The sequence below is a fragment of the Hippocampus bargibanti genome, linkage group LG08, assembly GCF_051943395.1.
Source record: "Hippocampus bargibanti isolate YZ-2025 linkage group LG08, ASM5194339v1, whole genome shotgun sequence".
Lineage (NCBI taxonomy): Eukaryota > Metazoa > Chordata > Actinopteri > Syngnathiformes > Syngnathidae > Hippocampus > Hippocampus bargibanti.
This window is the reverse complement of record NC_142741.1, coordinates 14,760,904-14,781,874: the sequence shown is the minus strand read 5'-3', so window position 1 is coordinate 14,781,874 and position 20,971 is coordinate 14,760,904. Positions and strand designations below refer to the sequence as shown.

The following is a 20,971-nucleotide window of genomic DNA, read 5'->3' as shown; positions in this document are numbered from 1 at the left end:
CCGGTGTCTATGTTTCATTCATAGAAAGCCTTGAAAAATGTAAGAAATGTTACTCGGGGTCGTACGATGTTTCTGGCAAATAAAAGGACGTTCTGCCTACTGTTGGTAAAATGTAACTGAAAGGTGAATCCAGAAATCAATTTTACATTGTGTCTCTAGGGAAAGTCGTCCACCTACAAAGCGTCGTTCCCACCCACATGGAATCCGATCATCCTTTTGGACTTCAACAATCTGTTCAGGACCTTTGACGAAATGGGCAAGGAGGTAATATCCGGACGCATTTGTGTCATTTACATGCCCCTCTTTTCTGTAGAAAAATGATTTTTTTCTTCAAGGGGGACTTTTTTATTGCTTGCAGATCCCCAGAGAAGCCCCCTGGAAAGCCCCCCATGCTGAGGAGTGGGATAAGATGAGCATGCAGCAGCTCATAGAGAACATCTGCTGGACCAGGTAATACATACAAACAAAACAGTCACACCTCTGTCTTCAGTCAAGAAAAGATCAATTGAGCATGGCCTATAGTTGCGCAGTTTCTATCCCAAATGCCCCTCCTTGCCTTTATTTGTTTGAAGCGCCACCCGTCGTTTCGCCACGTTATTTGTCAACGTGAACGTGACCTCCGAACCCCACGAGGTATCAGCCCTCTGGTTCTTGTGGTACATCAAGCAGGCAGGAGGAACCATGAGGATCTTCTCCACAACCAATGGAGGACAGGTATGATGCTTACCTTATGAATGTGAGCACTTTCACTGGCCTATGTGTATAGTATGATGTCATGTTTGTGAACTCTGCAATCGTCCAATCTGAACATACGTTACAACCAGGGGGATGTCTAAGTTTTGTGGACGTGGGTACATATGTAGCCATCCATCATCCATCCTTTTTCTAACACGCTTATCCTCACAAGGTTTGCGGGCATGCTGTAGCCTATCCCAGTTGTCTTTGGGCAGTAGGCAGCAGACACCCTGAAATAGTTCCCAGGAAACGCATAGACAAACAACCATACACTGACAATTACACAATAGTCAGTATCTAATTAACATGACATGCACATTTTGGGAATGTGCGAGGCACGGGGAGAGTAAGAAAACCCCACACAGGAAGTTGGAGTTTGCACTCATGACCTCTGCACGATGAAGCGGATATGCCACCGAGTCGACCAGTTTATGAACCTGTATTGTTTTATGTCCAGTCGAGAACATTCCAACTTTATTCACAAATGAATACCACAATGTAATTGCTCTCTCTATCCCCCACAGGAGCGGAAGTTTGTGGGTGGATCGGGTAGGATCAGCGAGTTCATGGCCAGAGAATTGGGCGATCGGGTCAAGCTACAATCTCCGGTCTGTAGGATTGACCAAAGTGGCGACATGGTGCTGGTGGAGACAACGGATAAACAGACCTACATGGTAACAGGATATTTCACCCATTCTTTCAGGTGGCAAAATCTTTCTCAGGTGTGACAAAGAGTAACCAAATATGATGGTTATGTTGACAAAGACAACTTTGCCATCGAAAGCATTCACATTAGCTAAGTTTAGCTTAGCTGTTTGCATAAAGCGCAAAAGGAGCATGTCGTATTCCATATTCATGTATCCATGGAGCTAGTTGTGTAAATGTTTGTCGACCAGAGTTGAAAAAAAGAAGTGTTCATGTCACGTGTCATGTGTATGGGTTCAAAAACAGTCTTTGTTTAATAAAATATACCCCAGCTTTCGTACTTCTTTTGGGGAGCCATGATTTTTAGCCAATTTATTTTCACCACCCAATTTGTTCACATCCCTTTTAACGTTTAAACTAACATTGTGGCTTATGAACATAATCACTTGCACACCATTATCCTCCTACTGGAAAGTTTGAATATTGTTAAACATTTTTTTAACTCGCACTGTTCTCTACTGGGTGTTTTAGGCAGTGAAAATAAAATACAAATACAGTGATACCTTGGTTTACGAACCCCTTGGCTTACGAACTTTTTGGTTTACGAACGTTAAATTTATGAAAATTTTACCTTGGCATACGAGCTATTTTTCGGGTTACACACGGAGCTGCCACAATGAGTGATGTGTCGTTCGCGAACGAGCCCGTTCTCCTGACAAGAAAATGGCAGCCGGCTTGTTTTGGTCCTCTATTTGCCGCCCCCAGGCGTCGGTTAAAGCCACGTGATTGGTCAAAAATGCAGCAATGAGGGGGTGGGTGTTACACAGAGAGAGTGAAGCCGTTCTCCAAAAAGAAAATGGCTGCCAACTTTTTTTTTGTCCTCTATTCCCCACCCAGTCTTCGGTTAAAGCCACGTTATTGGTCAAGGATGCAGCAGTGAGGGGAGGTGGTTTAAACATTAGAGACAGGCAGATGACAGTGAGAGAATTTCAACTTTGATAGTTCAAAGGCAGAGTGTAGACTGCGAGGTTAAAATATCCCATCAGTCAGGCTCCACAAACAACCGGCACAAGCCATCTGTACACTTGATGCAAAAAGCTATCAACCCAGCTAAACAGAACACAATTGATGAGGAATTAGATAAAATTATCGCAGAGAAAGTACCTACAAGGGATCATTCCTCAAGATGGTGAAAGAAGGTTACGTTCCTCATCAAGTGTTTAATACTGATGAAAGTGGCCACTCCATTCCATCAAGCCATCAACAACCCTCACAAAGGTAAATAAAACAACTTTATTAGACAGTACAGTTTATGTCTTTAATCATAATACCATAGCACATTTATTACACATAAGATAATGTTTTGTGTAGTTTTAAGGCTTAGAAAATTAGAAAGTAGAAAATAATGTTTTATGGGGACCTGGGAACGGATTATTCTCATTTTAATGATTTCCTATGGGAAATTTATTTTTGGGATACAAACTTTTCGTCTTACACACTCTGTCTGGGAACCAATTAAGTTTGTAAGCTAAGGTATCACTGTACATTATTTCATAATGTATAAATAAGGAGGTTGTATCCGATGAAAACAAGTTTCTGTAACCACTCAATAGGCTATTTGTTTCACAGCAGGCCAAATGCTAGTGAGGATGAATGCCGAAACTGAAGTTGACACTATTGAGTCATTATTTTTTACTTCTAAACCTTTTGGGTTTATGTCTGACACTGCAACCCCAAATGCAATCATGTTCTGATGTTTTGAGTTGGGGTCAGTGGTTCTCACCTCCTTTTACCACCTGGAAGTTTCTTGTGGCCTATTTTTTAAAAACAAATATTATTCAAATGTCTACCGTGTATCTTTGCAGTCCTAACACAGATAATTCAGATTTCCAAATGCAATAACTATCTATTGCTGCATGCTACAATCTACCTGCTTTTAATTTTAACATCTTTAGGCCAAGCTAGTGATTTTGGCCACCCCCCCTGTTCTCAACCTCAAGATGCACTTTAACCCCGAGCTACCCCCACTGAGGAACCAGCTCATCAATCGTGTCCCAATGGGCTCGGTCATCAAGTGCATGGTCTACTACAAAGAGAACTTCTGGAGGAAAAAAGGTGACTGAAACAAGGGAGTGGAAAGAACTTGGTAATTTCTTTTGATTGTTTTTTTTTTCTCCCAATTTTACGGTGCTTGTCTTCTTCAGGATTGTGTGGCAGCATGGTGATCGAGGACGAGGGGGCGCCCATTGGACTGACATTGGATGACACAAAACCTGATGGCAGTATGCCGGCCCTTATGGGGTGAATGCACTGTCCGAAAACCATATTTTTATCCAGGATGTTTTTTTCTGTGCCCCAAAATGTCATTTTGATGCTGATTTTAAAAACTTATTTTTCAAGCACGTCAGGTTTTTCGATTACATATTTCTTTTCTTGTCATTCTTTTCTTGTCATTTTTTTTTACCTGTTAAGTTTGCGCAACGCAGATTTTATTTTATTCAACCTTTATTCAACCAGGTAGGTCAACTGAACATTTTTTTCATTTATAATGACACCCTGGCCAAGAGGCAGTATAAGAGGACGTTACATAAAAGTGATAAGAGCAAAACAATAAAATCAACATTGCGTCAGACATAAAATAGAAAAAAACCTACATGAACATAATACTAAATAAATAATGACAGCGATGCACCTTCAATGTAAATGATTACAAGTCACCAGGATTGACAGCCAATCTGACATCCTAGGTGAGGTTTTATTTACCTCATTATTTCAGGCTATCACGGTGTACCTGCCATGGGCAGGGACAGCCAGTCTGCCTGAAGTACATGCTACGTCAGACGCACATGAAGCACCAGCCGACTTGAGTTTTGGAGAAACAAAAACAAAAAAAAACTCAGTTGAATACCCTACAGACTGCAATGAGATGTGTGAGTGTTTTATTTCACCAACCACCAGTTCACCAGTAACGCAATTAAGTAAGCTCTTGACACTGATGGGCTGCTGTAGATGACATCGCACTGGGCTGGCCTGAAATAACAATGGAAGGATCACTGACTGATTTACATGCCAGCAAGTGGTTATTAAGAATAATTTGTTTGAATATACAGTAAAGTCTCGTTATATTCAAGGGAGTCCGAAAAAATATCGATATAACCGGGACTATCGATATATCCGACCCTGTTTGCATGTAATTTTCTCCGTGCGTGCATAGAAATAGTATCGATATAACCGGGACTATCGATATATCCGATATCGATATAACGAGACTTTACTGTAATTACTCATTCATTCATTTTGCTTATGAACCGCTTATTCCTCACCGCAGCTGTCTTCGGGTAGTCAGCGGGGGACACCCTGAATCACAGGGCACATAGAAACGACGAACCATTCCCGCTCACACTCACACGTAGGGTCAATTTGGAGTGTTCAATCAGCCTGCAGTGTATGATTTTTTTTTTGGAATGGGGGGGAAACGAAGCACCTGGAGAACACGCAAACTCTACACAGGGTCACCAGAGTGGGTATTTAACCCATCCCCTTTTCACTCTGAAGTCATTGTGCTAACCACTCGACTACATGGCTGCTCAGAATATACTTATATTGACAGTAAATATTCTGCTTATAGAGCGGCCTGGTAGTCCAGTGGTTAGCACACCGACTTCACAGTGCAGAGTTTTTGAGTTTGAATCCTGCTTCACACTCCCTGTGTGGACAAACTCCCTTTGGATCTGATCTAGGTCCCCTGGTCTCCTCCCCCCCCCCCCCCCCCCCCCCCCCCCCCCCACACACACAATCTAAAAACAGGCACAGCAGGCTGATAGAACAGTCTAAATTGTCCATAGGTGTGAGTGTGAGTGTGAGCGCGGAGGGTTGTCTGTCTCTGTGTGCCCTGCGATTGGCTGGCGACCAATTCAGGGTGTCCCACGCCTAGTGCCCGAAGACGGCTGGGTTAGGCTCCAGCACCTCCCACGGCCATATAATAATACATTTAATTTACAAGCGCCTTTCAAAGCACCCAAGGACACTTTACAATTAAAAGAACAATAAACACCAGAACAATAAAACCATGAATAAAATGATAAATAATAAAAGAACTGATTAAACTAAACTGTGAATGCAATTTTAAATACAGTAAAGTCTCGTTATATCGATATTCAAAGGAGTCCGAAAAAATATCGATATAACCGGGACTATCGATATATCCGACCCTGTTTGCATGTAATTTTCTCCGTGCGTGCATAGAAATAGTATCGATATAACCGGGACTATCGATATATCCGATATCGATATAACGAGACTTTACTGTAGATGGGTTTTGAGGTGGGATTTGAAGGTGGGAAGAGAGTCAATATTTCGGATGTTGGGTGGAAGTGAGTTTCGGAGTTTGGGAGCAGAGCGGCTTAAAACTCTGCATCCCATCGTGGTGAGACGGTCAGAGGGTACAAAGAGGTGGAGGATGAGGATCTGAGGGACCGGGAGGGAACGGAAATTTGAAGAATGTCAGACAGATAGGCGGTGCAAGGTTATGGATAACTTTAAATGTAAATAGAAGTATTTTGAATTAAGTTATTATTTTGATAGGGAACCAGTGGAGCTGGTGGAGGATGGGATGATGTGGGGAAAGGAAGGGGGTTTTGTGACGATCCGGGCTGAGGAATTCTGGACTAGTTGGAGTTTATGTAGAATTTTTTAATTGACACCGAAAAGTTATAAATAGTCGATATGGGAGGTGAGAAGACTATGGACGAGGATAGCAGTGGTGTCAGGGGTGAGAGAGGGATGGAGACAATTGATGTTACTGAAGTGGAAATATGCGCACTGAGTTATGTTATTTATATGGGACTAGGAAGATAGTGAGCGATCGAGGATGACACCCAGGCTCTTGACCTGAAGGGAGGACGACACAGTTGAACTGTCAATAGTGAGAGAGTAACTGTTGACTTTGTGTCGGGTGGATTTTGTACCAACATGGAGTTCAGTTTTTCATGCTGTTAAATTTGAGGAAGTTATGGGAAAACCAGGATTTAATTTCTGAGAAGCACTGTGAAAGGGATGAAGGTGGAAGAGAGGCGTTGGGTTTGCTGGAGAGGTCGAATTGGGTGTCATCCGCGAAGCAGTGAAAGTGTATGCCAAAATTATGGAAAATATTGCCAAGCGGAAGATGGTAGATAATAAAGAGAAGGGGCCACAGGACAGATTCTTGGGGCACACCACAAGACAACCAGAGAGGACAGTGAAGTGAAGTAGTTGATTTGGATGAACTGTGAGTGGCCAATGAGAGAGGAGTGAAACCAGCGAAGTGGGGTGTGAGTGATGCCTCAAGTGGAAAGTCTGTTGAGCAGAATGGGGTGAGAAATGGTGTCAAAGGTTGCGGTCAAGTCGAGGAGGATGAGAATAGAGAGTAAACCGGAGTCTGTTTCCATAATCTGTACAGATTGTTCATCACATTAGCATTAACTAGCTCCTTTCATAACCTCAAAACATTTCAGCATTGTCCATAAACCCGCACTTAATGTACAATTAAAGGACAACCGACGTCTCCGGACAAGTTGTCCATAATTTATAAAATGGCTTCAAATGACTTCTACTGAGCGTATTTTACAAAGATTCCACCGCATGTAGCTATATTTTACGTTTTAAGACTCGCGCTGAATATTCAGGAGTCTTGTTTTTGAGTTGGTGACGCATTATAGCGGTCACATCAATGTATTTTGCTGTACTTGTTTGGTCTGGGGACCTCGTGTTGCACCCAAAAGCCGCCAAAAGGCCAGAAGAGGGCGTCCAAGCGCCATATAAGGAATTTATCAGCCTGTGTAAACGGATGTACCCACAGGATGTCGCCATTTTGTGCCTCTTATTTTGGGTGAGAGATTTTCCCCCAATGTTGCGTCATAATGGCACAAATAAATTCTTTAATCGATTGCAAACATGTATGCTTTCCTCTTGAGAACTATTTGAATTATATTCATAACTGGATGTGTAACAAGAAAGCATATTCTCCGAATCTGAAGCCATTGTTTTGATTCACTAGCAATGCAAGACGTCTGGCGGACTTTCTGAAAATGCCCAATTCGCAGCTCAATTTTTTGCAGATTTTGGACACTTTAAGTCATTTTTATTGGTGTTTTGCATTTGACTAAAAATATCATACTGCGTGTTTTGGGTATTTTAGATGCTATAAAACATTTTTCTGGTGTCAGTTACAAAACAAAAAAGTGACGTCGGTTGTCCTTTAAGGCAAATTTTAAGATCACAATGTTTTTTGTTTTTTTCCGGCAGATTTATCCTGGCCCGCAAATGTAGAAGGTTCTGCGGGCTCACCAAAGAAGAGAGGTATTGTGATCGCAGGGACAAAAGATTAACACAAACATTGATCACATGTTCATTTCTATACCCACAACGTTCTCTCGTATTTAGATTCAAAAGGATCTGTGAGAGCTTCTCCAAAGTGCTGGGCACTGAAGAAGCTTTGCATGTGAGTTTGGAATCTGGAACACAAACGGGAATGCAATCTCTGACAGTCTCTGTAAACCCTATGGGCTTGATTTATTGCTTTGTACACACAAAAAGAGGGACAATATTGACAGGTTTTGCATGCGAATCTGCACACATCATGATGGTCAAAGCAAAAAAAAAAAAATCACACAATGTCTGATATAAAGAACACAAAATGTGCAAAACGTGTCAAAACTAGTTGGGGAAATGAAACAAGGCAAACTAATTAAAGGACAACCGACGCCTCCCGACGAGTTGTGTCCATAATTTGTAAAATCACATCAAATGACTTCTACTGAGTGTATTTTACAAAGATTCCACCGTATATAGACATATTTTACGTTTTAAGACTCACGCTGAATATTCCGGAAGTCTTGTTTTTGAGTTGTTGACGAGTCCTCACGTCACGTCACTGAAGGAACGCCCCTGACCGAGAAAGGACACACTGTAGCAGTCCTTTAATCACGTCAATGAATTTTGCGGTACTTTGTTTGGTCTGAAAACAACGTGTTGATCCGTGTTGATAGCGAAATTAGAAGGAAAACACATAAATAACGCGATGGTGAATCCTTGTGTGTTGTGACAAAAATTTTGAGCCCGTTTCCACACGGAGCTCTGTCGCCATCTTCTGCCTTTTTTGGGTGTGACATTCCCCCCACCCCGTCCTGATGCCTCAAAATGACACAGAATAAATTCTTTAATCGATTGCAAACATGTATGCTTTCCTCTTCAGAACTATTTGAATCATATTCATAACTGGATGAGTAACAAGAAAGCATGTTCTCCAAATCTGAAGCAATTGTTTTGATTCTCGAGCAAGGCAAGACGTCTTAGCGTGACACCACGAACAAGGGGGCGGGACCTCCTGAAACTGGCCACTTCCGGTTTAATTTTTTTGCAGTTTCAGCACATTTTAAGTCATTTTTATTGGTGTTTTGCATTTGACTAAAAATATCATACTGCGCGTTTTGGGTATTTTAGATGCTATAAAACGTTTTTCTGATATCAGTTAGGAAACAAAAAAGTGATGTCGGTTGTCCTGTCAAGTGTGTTGAGCGATGGGAAGCAGTTTCCTCATTATCTCTTGGTCCTCTCAAATTTTGTCACGTTTGATGTACATTGTGTCCCGTTTTACAATGGCTCTCGTGGCAAGTTCATGTATAAGGTACTATTTTATTAAGATAGTCATTCAATTCAATCATGGATGATGTGACAGTTTAAGGGGAATCAAATCCCTGAAATTTACTTGCGCCATTCTGATTAATATTGTTTGTGATGCATCAATTGAGCAACAAAAACATTTCAATGTTTAGCCATTTTAGTGTGACGGTCATTTCGTCCCATTTTGCCAACTGAAAATGACATCACAGTTGCTCAGGGCTCGGGTAACGAACAATCACTGCTTGCCTGTTTTCTGAAGCTTATATTAATCAGAATGCCATGTTAAGACTCGTGGGACTTCATAGAATACATTATTTTACATTTTTGGGTTGACTTGCCCTATAACTGCTTCCTGCAACTCTTCGGAGGCTGAACCATGTGTCAGAGAATAGAGAGGAGAGAGGAAACTCCCAATACCAGCTCAGTGTTTTTTACGAATAATGGCTTCTTCTGTTTATTCTGGTACAAGATATGGATGAGTTAATTATGGCAGTTATTGACTTAAAACCCACACACACACTCGCGCGCGCGCACACACTCACAAAATATAGGTTAGCTTCATCCAACTTTGCCAGGGCCACAGATGAGCTAAAGCTACCTGGTTTATGTCAGAGATATGACAGTCAGACACTGTGGACAGAGACTCGGAACCAGAAATATTGTCACCCATGACATACGTCTGAATTCTGCGTCCCTCTGCCAACCTATTTATTGAGAGTGCATGCAAATTAAAGTTATACATTAGTAAAACATAGTTACAGTAAAGTCTCGTTATATCGATATTCAAGGGAGTCCGAAAAAATATCGATATAACCGGGACTATCGATATATCCGACCCTGTTTGCATGTAATTTTCTCCGTGCGTGCATAGAAATGGTATCGATATAACCGGGACTATCGATATATATATATATATATATATATATATATATATATATATATATATATATATATATATATATATATATATATATCCGATATCGATATAACGAGACTTTACTGTATCTTGATTATAATACCACACCTCTGGACGTTCTGAGCACCAACAGCTGTAAGCAATAAAACATGGTTTTTCCTATGAACTGATAAAATTGTAACCTGGCTAATGACCTCTTCCTGTGATAAGGAGTTTGAAGTCCTAAATTAGTCCTGAGATAAGGACTTCCCCAAGTTCTAAATTACTCCTGTGATCACTCACTCACTCACTCACTCACTCACTCACTCACTCACTCACTCACTCACTCACTCATCCCATGGGGTGACATGATGGACGTCTGGGCAGTCAGAGATCTCCAGGGCTCTCGGTCTTTAGCAGTTCGTAGCAGGGTGTGGAAGCTGCAGCCTGTCCATTCCTTAATGTTGTCCATCCAGCACTTCCTCTGTCTTCCTCTTCTCCGCTTCCCTTCCACTGTCCCCTCCAGGATGATTTTGGATAGTGAGGTATGCCTTATAACGTGGCCAAACCAGGCCATTTTACGACGTTTCGCCATTGAGAGTACAAGCTCTTGTGTCTCCAGAAAGGGTGGTGACTAGCTGTCTGACGTAGTCATTTGTCCGGTGTTCCCTGTACGATATATTGAGCATCCTTCTGTAGCTCTTATGCTCAAACGCCTTGATCCTGCGCTCCGTGTCTGCTGTAAGTGTCCAGCTCTCACAGCCGTATAACAAAGTGGACAGTACTAAAGACTTGTACAGCCTGACCTTCACTGCAAAGCCGATGGTATTGCTCCTCCAAATTCTGGCCAGTCTTGTCATGGCTGATGTTGCTATTGCAATTCGTGATTTAATCTCCTTTGTGGAGCTGCCATCCTCACTCACAAAGGACCCAAGGTATTTGAAATCCTTCACCACTTCTTGGGTTTGCCCGTTCATTGTGATTTTTGTTGGTGTTGTTTTATTGTAGCTATTGACCAGTATCTTGCTTTTCTCTGCGCTTATTTGCATACCGTAACCCCTCGCTGCCTTTTCCAGTCTGGTGGTAAGCTCCTGGAGTTCGGCTTCGCTTTTTCCCATCAGATCTATGTCATCAGCGAACCGGAGGTTACAGATGGGTCTTCCTCCGATGGATATGGAGGTGTGAAACTCTTCCAGGGCCTCATCCATGATGTTTTCCAGAAAGATGTTGAATAGGACGGGGGACAGAAGACAGCCTTGTCGGACACCGATAGATGTTTTGAAAAGTTCCCCCATGGTGTTGTTCATGAGAACTGCACTGCTTGAGTTGATGTAGAGTGACTGAATGACCTGGATGAGATTCTTGTTGAAGTTGTAGTTTCGGAGCATCTGCCACATCCCCTCATGGCACACCCTGTCAAAGGCTTTTTTTAAAGTCGATGAAGTTGTGGAACAGGTCATGTTGATGCTGGAGGTGTTTCTCGATAAGTAATCTGAGGTTAAAAATCTGCTCTGTGGTACTCCTTTTTGGTCGGAATCCTGCTTGCTCATCTGCGATAATTTCCTCTGCCCTACTCTTTAGTCTGTTCAGGATGATCCTTAGCAGCACTTGCGTGGCAGATCAGGCTGATGGTCCTGTAGTTCTGACACTGCGTTCAGTTCCCCTTCTCAGGGATAGGGATAACCAGAGATTGTGTCCATTTTTGGGGCCATTGCTTGGTTCTCCAAATATTTGCTTTAATTGTCTCGTGTCCTCCATGTTTCCAAAGTTCAGCCGGGATGTTGTCGATGCCAGGTGACTTGCCGATCTTCAGGTTCCTTACTGCCTCCTCCACTTCTGCCACGTCGTCATCTTCGCTGGTGACCTTTGCGGCGTCAGTGATTATGTTCTGGTTGGGTTTTATTTTGAGGTTGTAGAGTTCCTGGCAGTACTCTGTCCATCTTCTGATTACTGCTGACTTTTCGGTTAGCAGAGCACCGTCCCCATCTTCTATTATTGTTGCAGTGTGTTGCTGTGTCTTTGTCAAAGCCTTCAATGTGGCGTATGCTGCTTTACTGTTGCCCTGTCGTATACCTGTGTCTATTTTTTCACACTGCTCTTTGATCCACTTCTCCTTTGTTTCCCTCATCCTCTTCCTAATATATGTTCACCATAGTGTGCTGTTTCGCAGCCTCTGGGTCATCCTTCTTGGTCCTTTTTAGTGTCCTTCTGTGGTCACACAGATCAAGGATGTCATCTGTGACCCACGGTTTCTTCTTCTTCCTATACTTCCCTAGTACTTCAGTCGCTGTTTCCACAAATGTGCTCTCCATAGCGTCTGTCAGTGAGTCAATGTCTTGTAGAAGGTTAAGGGTGGCAAATTTTCCTCCTATGCTTGCCTCAAATATTCCTGCAACTTGTGGGTCTTTCAGTTTTTCTAAGTTAAACCTGATTCGTGGTGAACCGTCTTGCTTTTGGCTTTTGAGTTTGAGTTTGAGTGTCAGCAGCACCATATCGTGGTCACTTCCCACGTCTGCGCCAGGAAACGTCCTGGTTTGGGTTTTGTTTATGCTTGACTTGAATCTTCGAGGGGTCAAGATATCGTCAATTTGATTGTGTATGGCACCATTTGGTGAATGCCATGTCGTTCTGCGGGAGGTTTTATGTGGAAACAGTGTGTTGGCTGCGGTGAGCTTATGGCTCCTTGCAAACTCCAGAAGTCTTAAGCCTCTATCATTTGTTTCTCCTATCCCAAAACGCCCTGCTGTCCCTTCCCAGTGCTCATACGCATCTGTGCCTATTTTGGCATTCCAGTCTCCCTGGACAATGAGAAAGTCCTTCTTGGGTGTTGCCTTAATGGAATTTTCTAACTCCACATAGAATGTTTCTACTGCATCATCATCATAGTCCGTCGTTGGGGCATACACTTGGATGATGGTAATATTCATGGGCCGCGCAGCAATCCGGATGCTGATGAGCCTGCTGGATATAGGCGTGCAGCTGATGACTGAGTTAATTTTGCTCATGTTGACAATAAAGCCAACTCAATGTTGGTGTCTAGATTCTTTTCCACTATACCATATCTTGTGGCCTTCGTCTGTGGTTGTCTCGCCACAGCTGGTCCACCTGACCTCCTCCAGTCCCAAGACATCCCACCTGTATCTGTCTCGTTCATGGGTCAGCTCTTTCACTTTCCCACAGGCATACAGTGTGCGGACATTCCATGTACCAATAATGGTATCACTCCTTGGGAGTCTGTGATTTGATGGTGTTCTTGTCCCAGTAGCATACTTGTCGTCCCCACCCTGGGGCAAATCTGTGGGTAGCGCGGTGGTTGTTTTTCCGGGCCTCGACCGATCCGGCATGAGTGATCCTGACTGTTTGTACATCATGACATTTCAGTAGGCAATTAAACTTGGTGGTGCCTATCTCCTCTCCAAGCTCTTCACCAGGGGTTCCGGAGCCCCCCCTGGTTACCCTTGTCTAGTTTAGCCTGCCGGTCGAAGCAGTTTGCCGTGGTGTGGCCGCAGAACCTCTACTACTTGGAGCCATAGACAAGAGCTGGGTGATGGTGAGGACCAGTTAGGGATCAACCAGCTATAAAGCATCAGCAATACAGCTGCGACCGTATCTCCCTCAAGGGTACTACCTCTCCCATACACCCCATCCACCACACCTGTGATAAGGACTTCCCCAAGTCCTAAATTACTCATGTAAAGCCGACCGTTTAACTTGCTGTGTCTGTTGACCTGATTGACCCCACCTGATTGTCTGTGCTTCAATTGTGTATTGAGTCACAAGTGTTGACTAAGCATAAAACAGCATGAAACTTTTAAATATGATAACTTCTTATATTCTGTCTAATCTCTATCAGTTTCCATGTTTCATTCATAGAAAGCTGTTGCAATATGTAAGAAATTCCAGCGACCCCATGTGAATGTTTTTTTATTCATTCATATTCTGGACCGCTTTATCCTCACAAGGGTTGTGGGTGGTTGCTGGGGCTTATTCCACCTGTCTTCGGGCAGTAGGTGGGGGACACCCTGGACCGGTTGCCATCCAATCACACGGCACACGCAAATGAACAACCATTCACACTGACACCGAGGGATAATTTCAAAGAAACCTAAGTAGCTGGAGAAAACGCACACAGGAGAACATCACAAACACAGGGGGCACCATAGCTGATATTGAACCTGGTACCTGTACACTGTGAGGTCGGCACGCTAACCACTGGATCACTGCGTCACCCTCAAATTTCCAAAAAAGTTATTAGGACTTGACGGAGGAAAGTTTTGGTCAAATGGGGCTAGCATTGACATTGAGGAACATAGTGCAAATGAAATATTACATTTTCAATTCCATTATTATGAATTTTGTTTTGCACTTGAACTACTCTCCAATCTGTTCCATTAGCCAGAACTGTTTCAGTTTTACATTTAGCACAAACTTTTTGGGGCTTTTGTAAAAGATCTAATAAATCACACAAAATATACTCACAAACAGTTCAGAGTCTGTTCAGAGTGAGAGTGAACACACATCTACAATTTGTGATACTTGTAAATCAAGCTATTGATGTGTGCATTAGGCCATCCACTACGAGGAGAAGAACTGGTGTGAAGAGCAGTACTCAGGAGGGTGCTACACCGCATATTTCCCCCCAGGCATTCTCACGCAGTTTGGAAAGTAAGTACTGTATAATGAATGAATGAGCTGTGTCTATGATAAACAGCAGTGAAACCCTCTTTGTGTCTTCCCTGCAGGGTGCTGAGAGAGCCAGTGGGCAGGTTGTACTTTGCAGGCACCGAGACCGCCACTGAGTGGAGTGGCTACATGGAAGGTGCTGTCCAAGCTGGAGAGAGGGCAGCCAGAGAGGTCAGAACACACACAACATATCAGACTACTGTATGTTGGAAAAATGTAGCTGTCGTTTCGCGTTTCAGAATTTTAGCTTGTTTAAAAAGTTAGCCGGCATATGGTGGGCATTTGCTTTTACTCTCCTTAGGGTACCTGATAATTAAAGATGTGACTGAATGTAGAAAGAACCTCAGCAACCACGAAAGCTACTTTCCCAGTGGTTTGCTGGTACCCATCAGCTCCCACTGATCTTTCGCAGCAAAAAAATGTCTCGATAAGCCAGGTTTGGGTATTGCCTCCACTAACAGGCATGGCCACCTGATGTTGGCCTTTTCCTCCCTCTTCTCTACACTTTAATCAGTAACATCGGGGGAAAATGAGCGGTGTGAATATTTACACTTGAGCAAATTTGGACAGTATGTTTTGTCACCAGCAATATCGTATATCGTTGTATAGTGTATACGGGAAGAGATAGGCTAATGGACAGATGCACCAACAGAGACAATAAACCCAATCACAACCAGTCATAATATTCCATAGCATATAATATAATACTGTCCAAAATGAACCTACAATATGACTCAAATGGTACAACACAGTATGATACGTCTGTGTAAGCTCTCAGTCGTACAGGAGTGGTCCATCGATGAAAAGGTTTCTTCAGCCATCATCTGTACTTCTTTGGAGGTGTCGGACGTTTCGCTTCTTATCCAAGATGCTTCGTCAGCAAACTAAAGTCTTACTGGTAGTTCCTGCCCTATATGTATCCCTACTGTCCAAATGTGGCGGTGCCGGACGCTGCTATGATTGGTCCCTGCTCTCAGGTTAGTGGGAGCAGAGGACTACTTCCTGCAGCTCCACTGATTACTTCTCTTGTCCTGGCTGAGTATGAGGTCTACGATTGGCCATTTGCTCTGGTATCACCTCTTCAGGCTTAGTTATGCTGATGACGTGATACCAAAGCAAATGGCCAGTCGTAGACCTCATACTCAGGCAGGACAATAGAAGTCATCAGTGGAGCCGCAGGGAGTAGTCCTCTGCTCCCTTCAACCTGAGAGTAGGGACCAATCGAGGCAGAGACCAGCACCGCCACGTCTGGACAGTAGGGATATATATAGGGCCGAAATTACCAGTAAGACTTTAGTTTGCTGACGAAGCATCTTGGATAAGAAGTGAAATGTCTGACACCTTCAAAGAAGTACAAATGACGGCTGAAGAAACCTTTTCAATACAGTATGATGCCATAAAACACTATGCCATGCAATGACGCGATGTGTTATCTCGTTGTACAGTCTTTATCTTTTTTTTTACTGTGGAATATCAAGTGTCTATATAAATACTTAATTTCCTAATGTATGGTTGTTTCGTAACTTTGTGACTGTCATAAACCACGGTGCTTATGTTGTACTGTTAAAGGATGTCTCTGCCGATGCACAAATTTCTAATCTTAAATCTCAGGAAAACCAACATCACATATGGCTTGACGCAATTTCCTTTCTTCTGATTTATGCGGAGCATCCGGTGCCATGCTAACGTCATTAGCATCATGCGATACCCTTTTGCTTCCTACATATAACAAGGTTGGCTGGCACTCACTCACTATCACCAGGGATCAGCTTGGCTTTGTTTGCGTGATTGGAAGGCTTCCGACCCACCTTAATTCGCTTTGATGGAACCCGAAAGTCACTTGTGAATCCATACATGTCTCATGTGTCCCTCACACAGCCCATAAAAGACACCTTTCAAGATTATCGCACCACGTACTGGGATTTCTTAACAGGCTTTGTTGACATACGATCCCTTCGCTCTACAAATTTATTTTTAAATATTTTGTTTTAGTCATCTATTTTAAAAGAAATCATAAATAAATGTCTTTTGATATTGTACTTATTTTCCTGACACTGCTGGCAGAGAGTGTCTCAAGTGTCCTGTTTGCCTCTTGAATCAACTCTTGTTTGATGATTTATCACAACAATACAAATCCGTCCTAAATATTTTACTGTAGAAGAGAATAAAATTGTCTTGTCATTTTGTAAATATCACTGTTGGGATGCAATGGCAAATAGGAATCATATCTGGTGGTATGGTTGGTGGTTACCAATATTTACAGGAGATAGATTCAAACTGTAAGAGAAGAATAGTAAATGCCACATTTCACAACATTTTGGTGAAATGTCCAAGCAAATGCCTGACGTGAATTTTACACTGCTCTTCCAATGACCTTCTGCGATGACTTTACATGACATCTGTTACATGATATTGCCTTGGGTGACTGTTACTGAGTGATGATACCTTGTTATGTTACACCATGTGAGCTTTCCTTACATCATATAACCTTATGTTGAGCTACCTCACATCATGTTTCATTACATTATGTCACCTTAAAGGACAACCGACACCATTTTTTTGTTTCCTAACTGACGTCAGAAAAACGTTTTATATCATCTAAAATACCCAAAACAAGCAGGCTGATCTTTTTAGTCAAATGCAAAACGGCAATAAAAATGACTTAGTGTCCCAAAACTGCTTCAAAATAACCTTGGAAATGGCGAGTTTCGTGACGTCACGCCAGGATACTCCAGACACAAAACAATGGCTTCACAGAGTTCAGATTCGGAGAAGATGCTTGCTTGTTACTTATCCAGTTATGAATATGATTCAAATAGCTCTGAAGAGGAAAACATAAATGTTTGCAATCGATTAAAGAAGTCCTTCCGTATCAATTCGAGTCGTCTGGACTCCAATGTAGCTCCCAGAAAATGCACAAGATGGAGCCCAAGCTCCGTTGGAAATGGGCTGATTTGTCTGCTGAGAATTTGTGTCCACTTTTTTACGGTGTTACCGCAATTGGTAGTGTTGGAGCGACACACAACAATTCACCATCGCGTTATTAATGTGTTTTTCCTTCTAATTTTGCCATCAATACAGATCAACACAATGTTTTCAGACCAAACAAAGTACCCAAAATGCATTGTGTGTCGCTTTCTCGGTCAGGGGCGTGCCAGACGTGACGTCACGGTAGGCATCGTCACCAACTCAAAACAAGACTTCCTGAATGTTCAGCGTGAGTCTTAAAACATAACATATAGCTATATGCGGTGCAATCTTTGTAAAATACGCTCAGTAGAAGTCATTTGAAGTGATTTTAATTATGGATACAACTTGAACGCAGGCGTCGGTTGTCCTTTAAATGACATGAAAAAATATGTGATGTTACATCACCATATATTACTTTGCCTTACATTACATTAGCCTAGCTGTAATAATCAAGGGAAAATTCAAAGTAAATTAAAACAAAGGGCATTTTGTTCGAAAATGTAAATAATATCTTGATTTTATTTTTGTAAAGCCCACTTCCCAAATGGCACAATAACCACTATTTACTGTGCTGCAGATTTTGTGCACGATGGGAAAAATCCACCGCAGCCAGATCTGGCAGACAGAGCCGGAGTCAGAGGTGAAAAGAGTCTTTCGAAATGTTTTTCCACACATCCGTAACTGACACGTGTGACTCTAGCCCTGCCTCTTCCCCATTCCAACAGGACGTGCCAGCTCGCCCCTTTGTCACCACCTTCTGGGACAGGAACTTGCCTTCAGTCGGTGGTCTGGTCAAATTTGTGGCAGTGTGTGGCTTTCTTTCTGTCGCCACAGTGGCTGGTGTTGCCGCCTACAAGAAAGGCCTCATCCCTCGTTGTTAGATACCAGCGCTGCCATCTCAACACTACACTTGTGTACTTACTTGCTGAGCGCGATTTTACACATGGAAAGAAGTGTGCTAACTGTTGATTCATAGGTACAATTTTCAAAATTATACAGATGGCAATCTGAATAGCTAAGCTACATGGATACCTCTTGTTATAATAATGTCCATCCGTATGCGCGCACACACACAACATACATTCCCAACTAACCTCCATGCCTTTGCCAATTATGTGACTTTTTAAAAAACTGATCCTGCTCAGATATATGTATCTATAGTTCTGTTGCCTGTGTGTGTGTGTGTGTGTGTGTGGGCGGGGGGGGGGGGGGACAATGTGTACACTAGTGATTTTCGGTGCTGATTTACTGTGATGATGCAGCAACTGGGCCGTTGCAGATGGTGACAGTGTGACAAGATGGCGACAAGATGTCATCATGAAAATACAGTAAAGTCTCGTTATATCGATATCGGTTATATCGATAGTACTGCTTATTACGATACTATTTCTATGAACGCAAGGAGAACATTTACATGCCGCAGGATCGGATATATCGATAGTCCGGTTATATCGATATTTTTTCCGACTCCCGAGAATATCGATATAACGAGACTTTACTGTAGTGTAATTTTATCCATCCATTTTTCAATTGCGATTGTTGTCTTCAGGATCACAAGTGAGACATCCCCATTGATTTTGGGCAAGAGGTAGAGTAAACCCAAGACTCGTCACTGGGCAAGCATTAAAAAAAGAAAGAGGTTCGAACACACGTTTCAGTTTACCCTAATCTCAATGTGTTGCCCAGCAACACAAATTGAAAAGAAAATGGATTTATGGGATTAGTCGACAAAAAAGAAAATACAGTATGTTCCATACATAGATGTGAATAGGAATTTCTTGCAGGGAAGTTTTGACGTTTACGATTAATATGAGGAGTATTTTTAGCGACATGCAGCGATTGCTGTATGGCTGCTCGTTAGTGTGAGATTCTGTCGATGTATTACAAGCATTTGAATGTATTTCCTGGAGTCAAATTGCGCACATTTTTTCACTCCCCATTTATTTCTCCTGCATACATCATCTATTGACAGTTTGCATAAAGGTGCTTCTTGTTGTATCGCTTTAATGTTATTTAAAGAATCAGACATCTTTGAATCACAAATGTTGCTTGGATATAAATATGAAGGTTTTGTTTATAATTGTCATCAATCTAAAACATGAATAAAGAATAGGTTTACGTCACTTGTAAAAATTCTAATTGTTAAAAAAAACACACACTCACACACTTAACTCTTGTGTCGTACAATTTGTGTGTGTTTGTGTTCATGTGTACCGGTATGTGTTTTGGGAAATTCAGACTGTTCTTGTCCCATATAATGTGTGTCTGTTTCATCAGTGTTATTTGTTGTGCCTTTATTAGATTCCGAATGAGAAAGCCTTTAATACTTCCACAATGGGGAAATTTGCAATTTGTTTGTTTAACCTTTAATTAAATGATCAAATCTAGGGGGGGGAATATTAATAATCATATATTACAAAAATATATACACTGCATTTTTAAAATGTGTAAACTTGAGAAAATGATGGTGTTTCACAAATATTTTTGGATCCTCTGAAGTGCCTGTGTGACTAAAAATTCCTCACACTCCTTACTCCCCACTGTCTACACTGGAGGTCAGCATTCTGAGGAGTCCAATCATTGGCACTCAGCTTGAGAAACTTCTTTGATTAATAATGCAACTCTCCTTTAAAGGGGCTGGATACAACTTTCGACTTAAAAAGAGTGGGTTATTTAAGATTTGTATTTTTTTAGGTCCCAAACAATGTCATCGGGAAAGCACATTTCTACATAGTACACAGTGCATATGATAGAAAATACCGTTATCCCCCCTGAAAAAGCCTTTTTTTCACAGAGGGAGGGGTTGCTTTCCTATAATGTCGATCTGTTTCATCAATGTTGTACTTTCATAGGTAGTATAGGTCTGGTAAAAGAGACCGGATATTGTCTGTTATCCTCATTCACACATGTTGCAAATAAATGTGTCAGACCACATTCTGGCATGGCGTAAAATATTTTTAAAATGTCACACCTCTTTTAACAATATCAGTCTTGTGTGAACATACCTTAAGAATACCCTTTTTGATGTACGTACTTTTTTGATTGATGAAAAGAAAGTGATGATATTTACAGCAAGAAAAAAAGTTAAATAAATCTTTTAACACGTGCAATCCATTTGTTAGGGGATTTTTAATGTGTGTGTGCGTGTGTGTTTGGCGTTTGAACCTTTAATGACATGATTAAATCTAGAGGGCAAAAATTAATTAATAATCATATATCATAAAAACATATAGACTGCATTTTGAAAATATTTAAACAGAAATAACAGAAATATTATATCTATATACACGGGTGGCCAGGTTATCCAGTGGTTAGTACATCAATCTCACAGTGTAGATGTGTGGAGCCTTCCTTTTGAGGATAAAGCGGATCGGAAAATGGAAT

The 20,971-nt window shown here is 41.9% G+C and overlaps 1 protein-coding gene across 4 annotated transcripts in view; it reads left to right on the top strand.

Moving 5' to 3' along the window:
• Positions 1 to 20,697, top strand: part of maoa (monoamine oxidase a) — a 47,269-nt gene extending 26,572 nt beyond the window's left edge. For all 4 annotated transcript variants that reach the window (XM_089003526.1, XM_089003525.1, XM_089003523.1 and 1 more), the window contains 12 exons: positions 160 to 264; positions 359 to 450; positions 573 to 714; positions 1,260 to 1,409; positions 3,336 to 3,495; positions 3,585 to 3,681; positions 7,663 to 7,716; positions 7,801 to 7,858; positions 14,502 to 14,599; positions 14,677 to 14,788; positions 18,165 to 18,227; positions 18,313 to 20,697. In XM_089003526.1, the coding sequence (XP_088859652.1) occupies positions 160 to 264; positions 359 to 450; positions 573 to 714; positions 1,260 to 1,409; positions 3,336 to 3,495; positions 3,585 to 3,681; positions 7,663 to 7,716; positions 7,801 to 7,858; positions 14,502 to 14,599; positions 14,677 to 14,788; positions 18,165 to 18,227; positions 18,313 to 18,468 (1,287 nt within the window). In that variant the 3' untranslated portion in view covers positions 18,469 to 20,697. The remainder of the gene's footprint in view (positions 1 to 159; positions 265 to 358; positions 451 to 572; positions 715 to 1,259; positions 1,410 to 3,335; positions 3,496 to 3,584; positions 3,682 to 7,662; positions 7,717 to 7,800; positions 7,859 to 14,501; positions 14,600 to 14,676; positions 14,789 to 18,164; positions 18,228 to 18,312) is intronic.
• Positions 20,698 to 20,971: the final 274 nt, after the last annotated feature.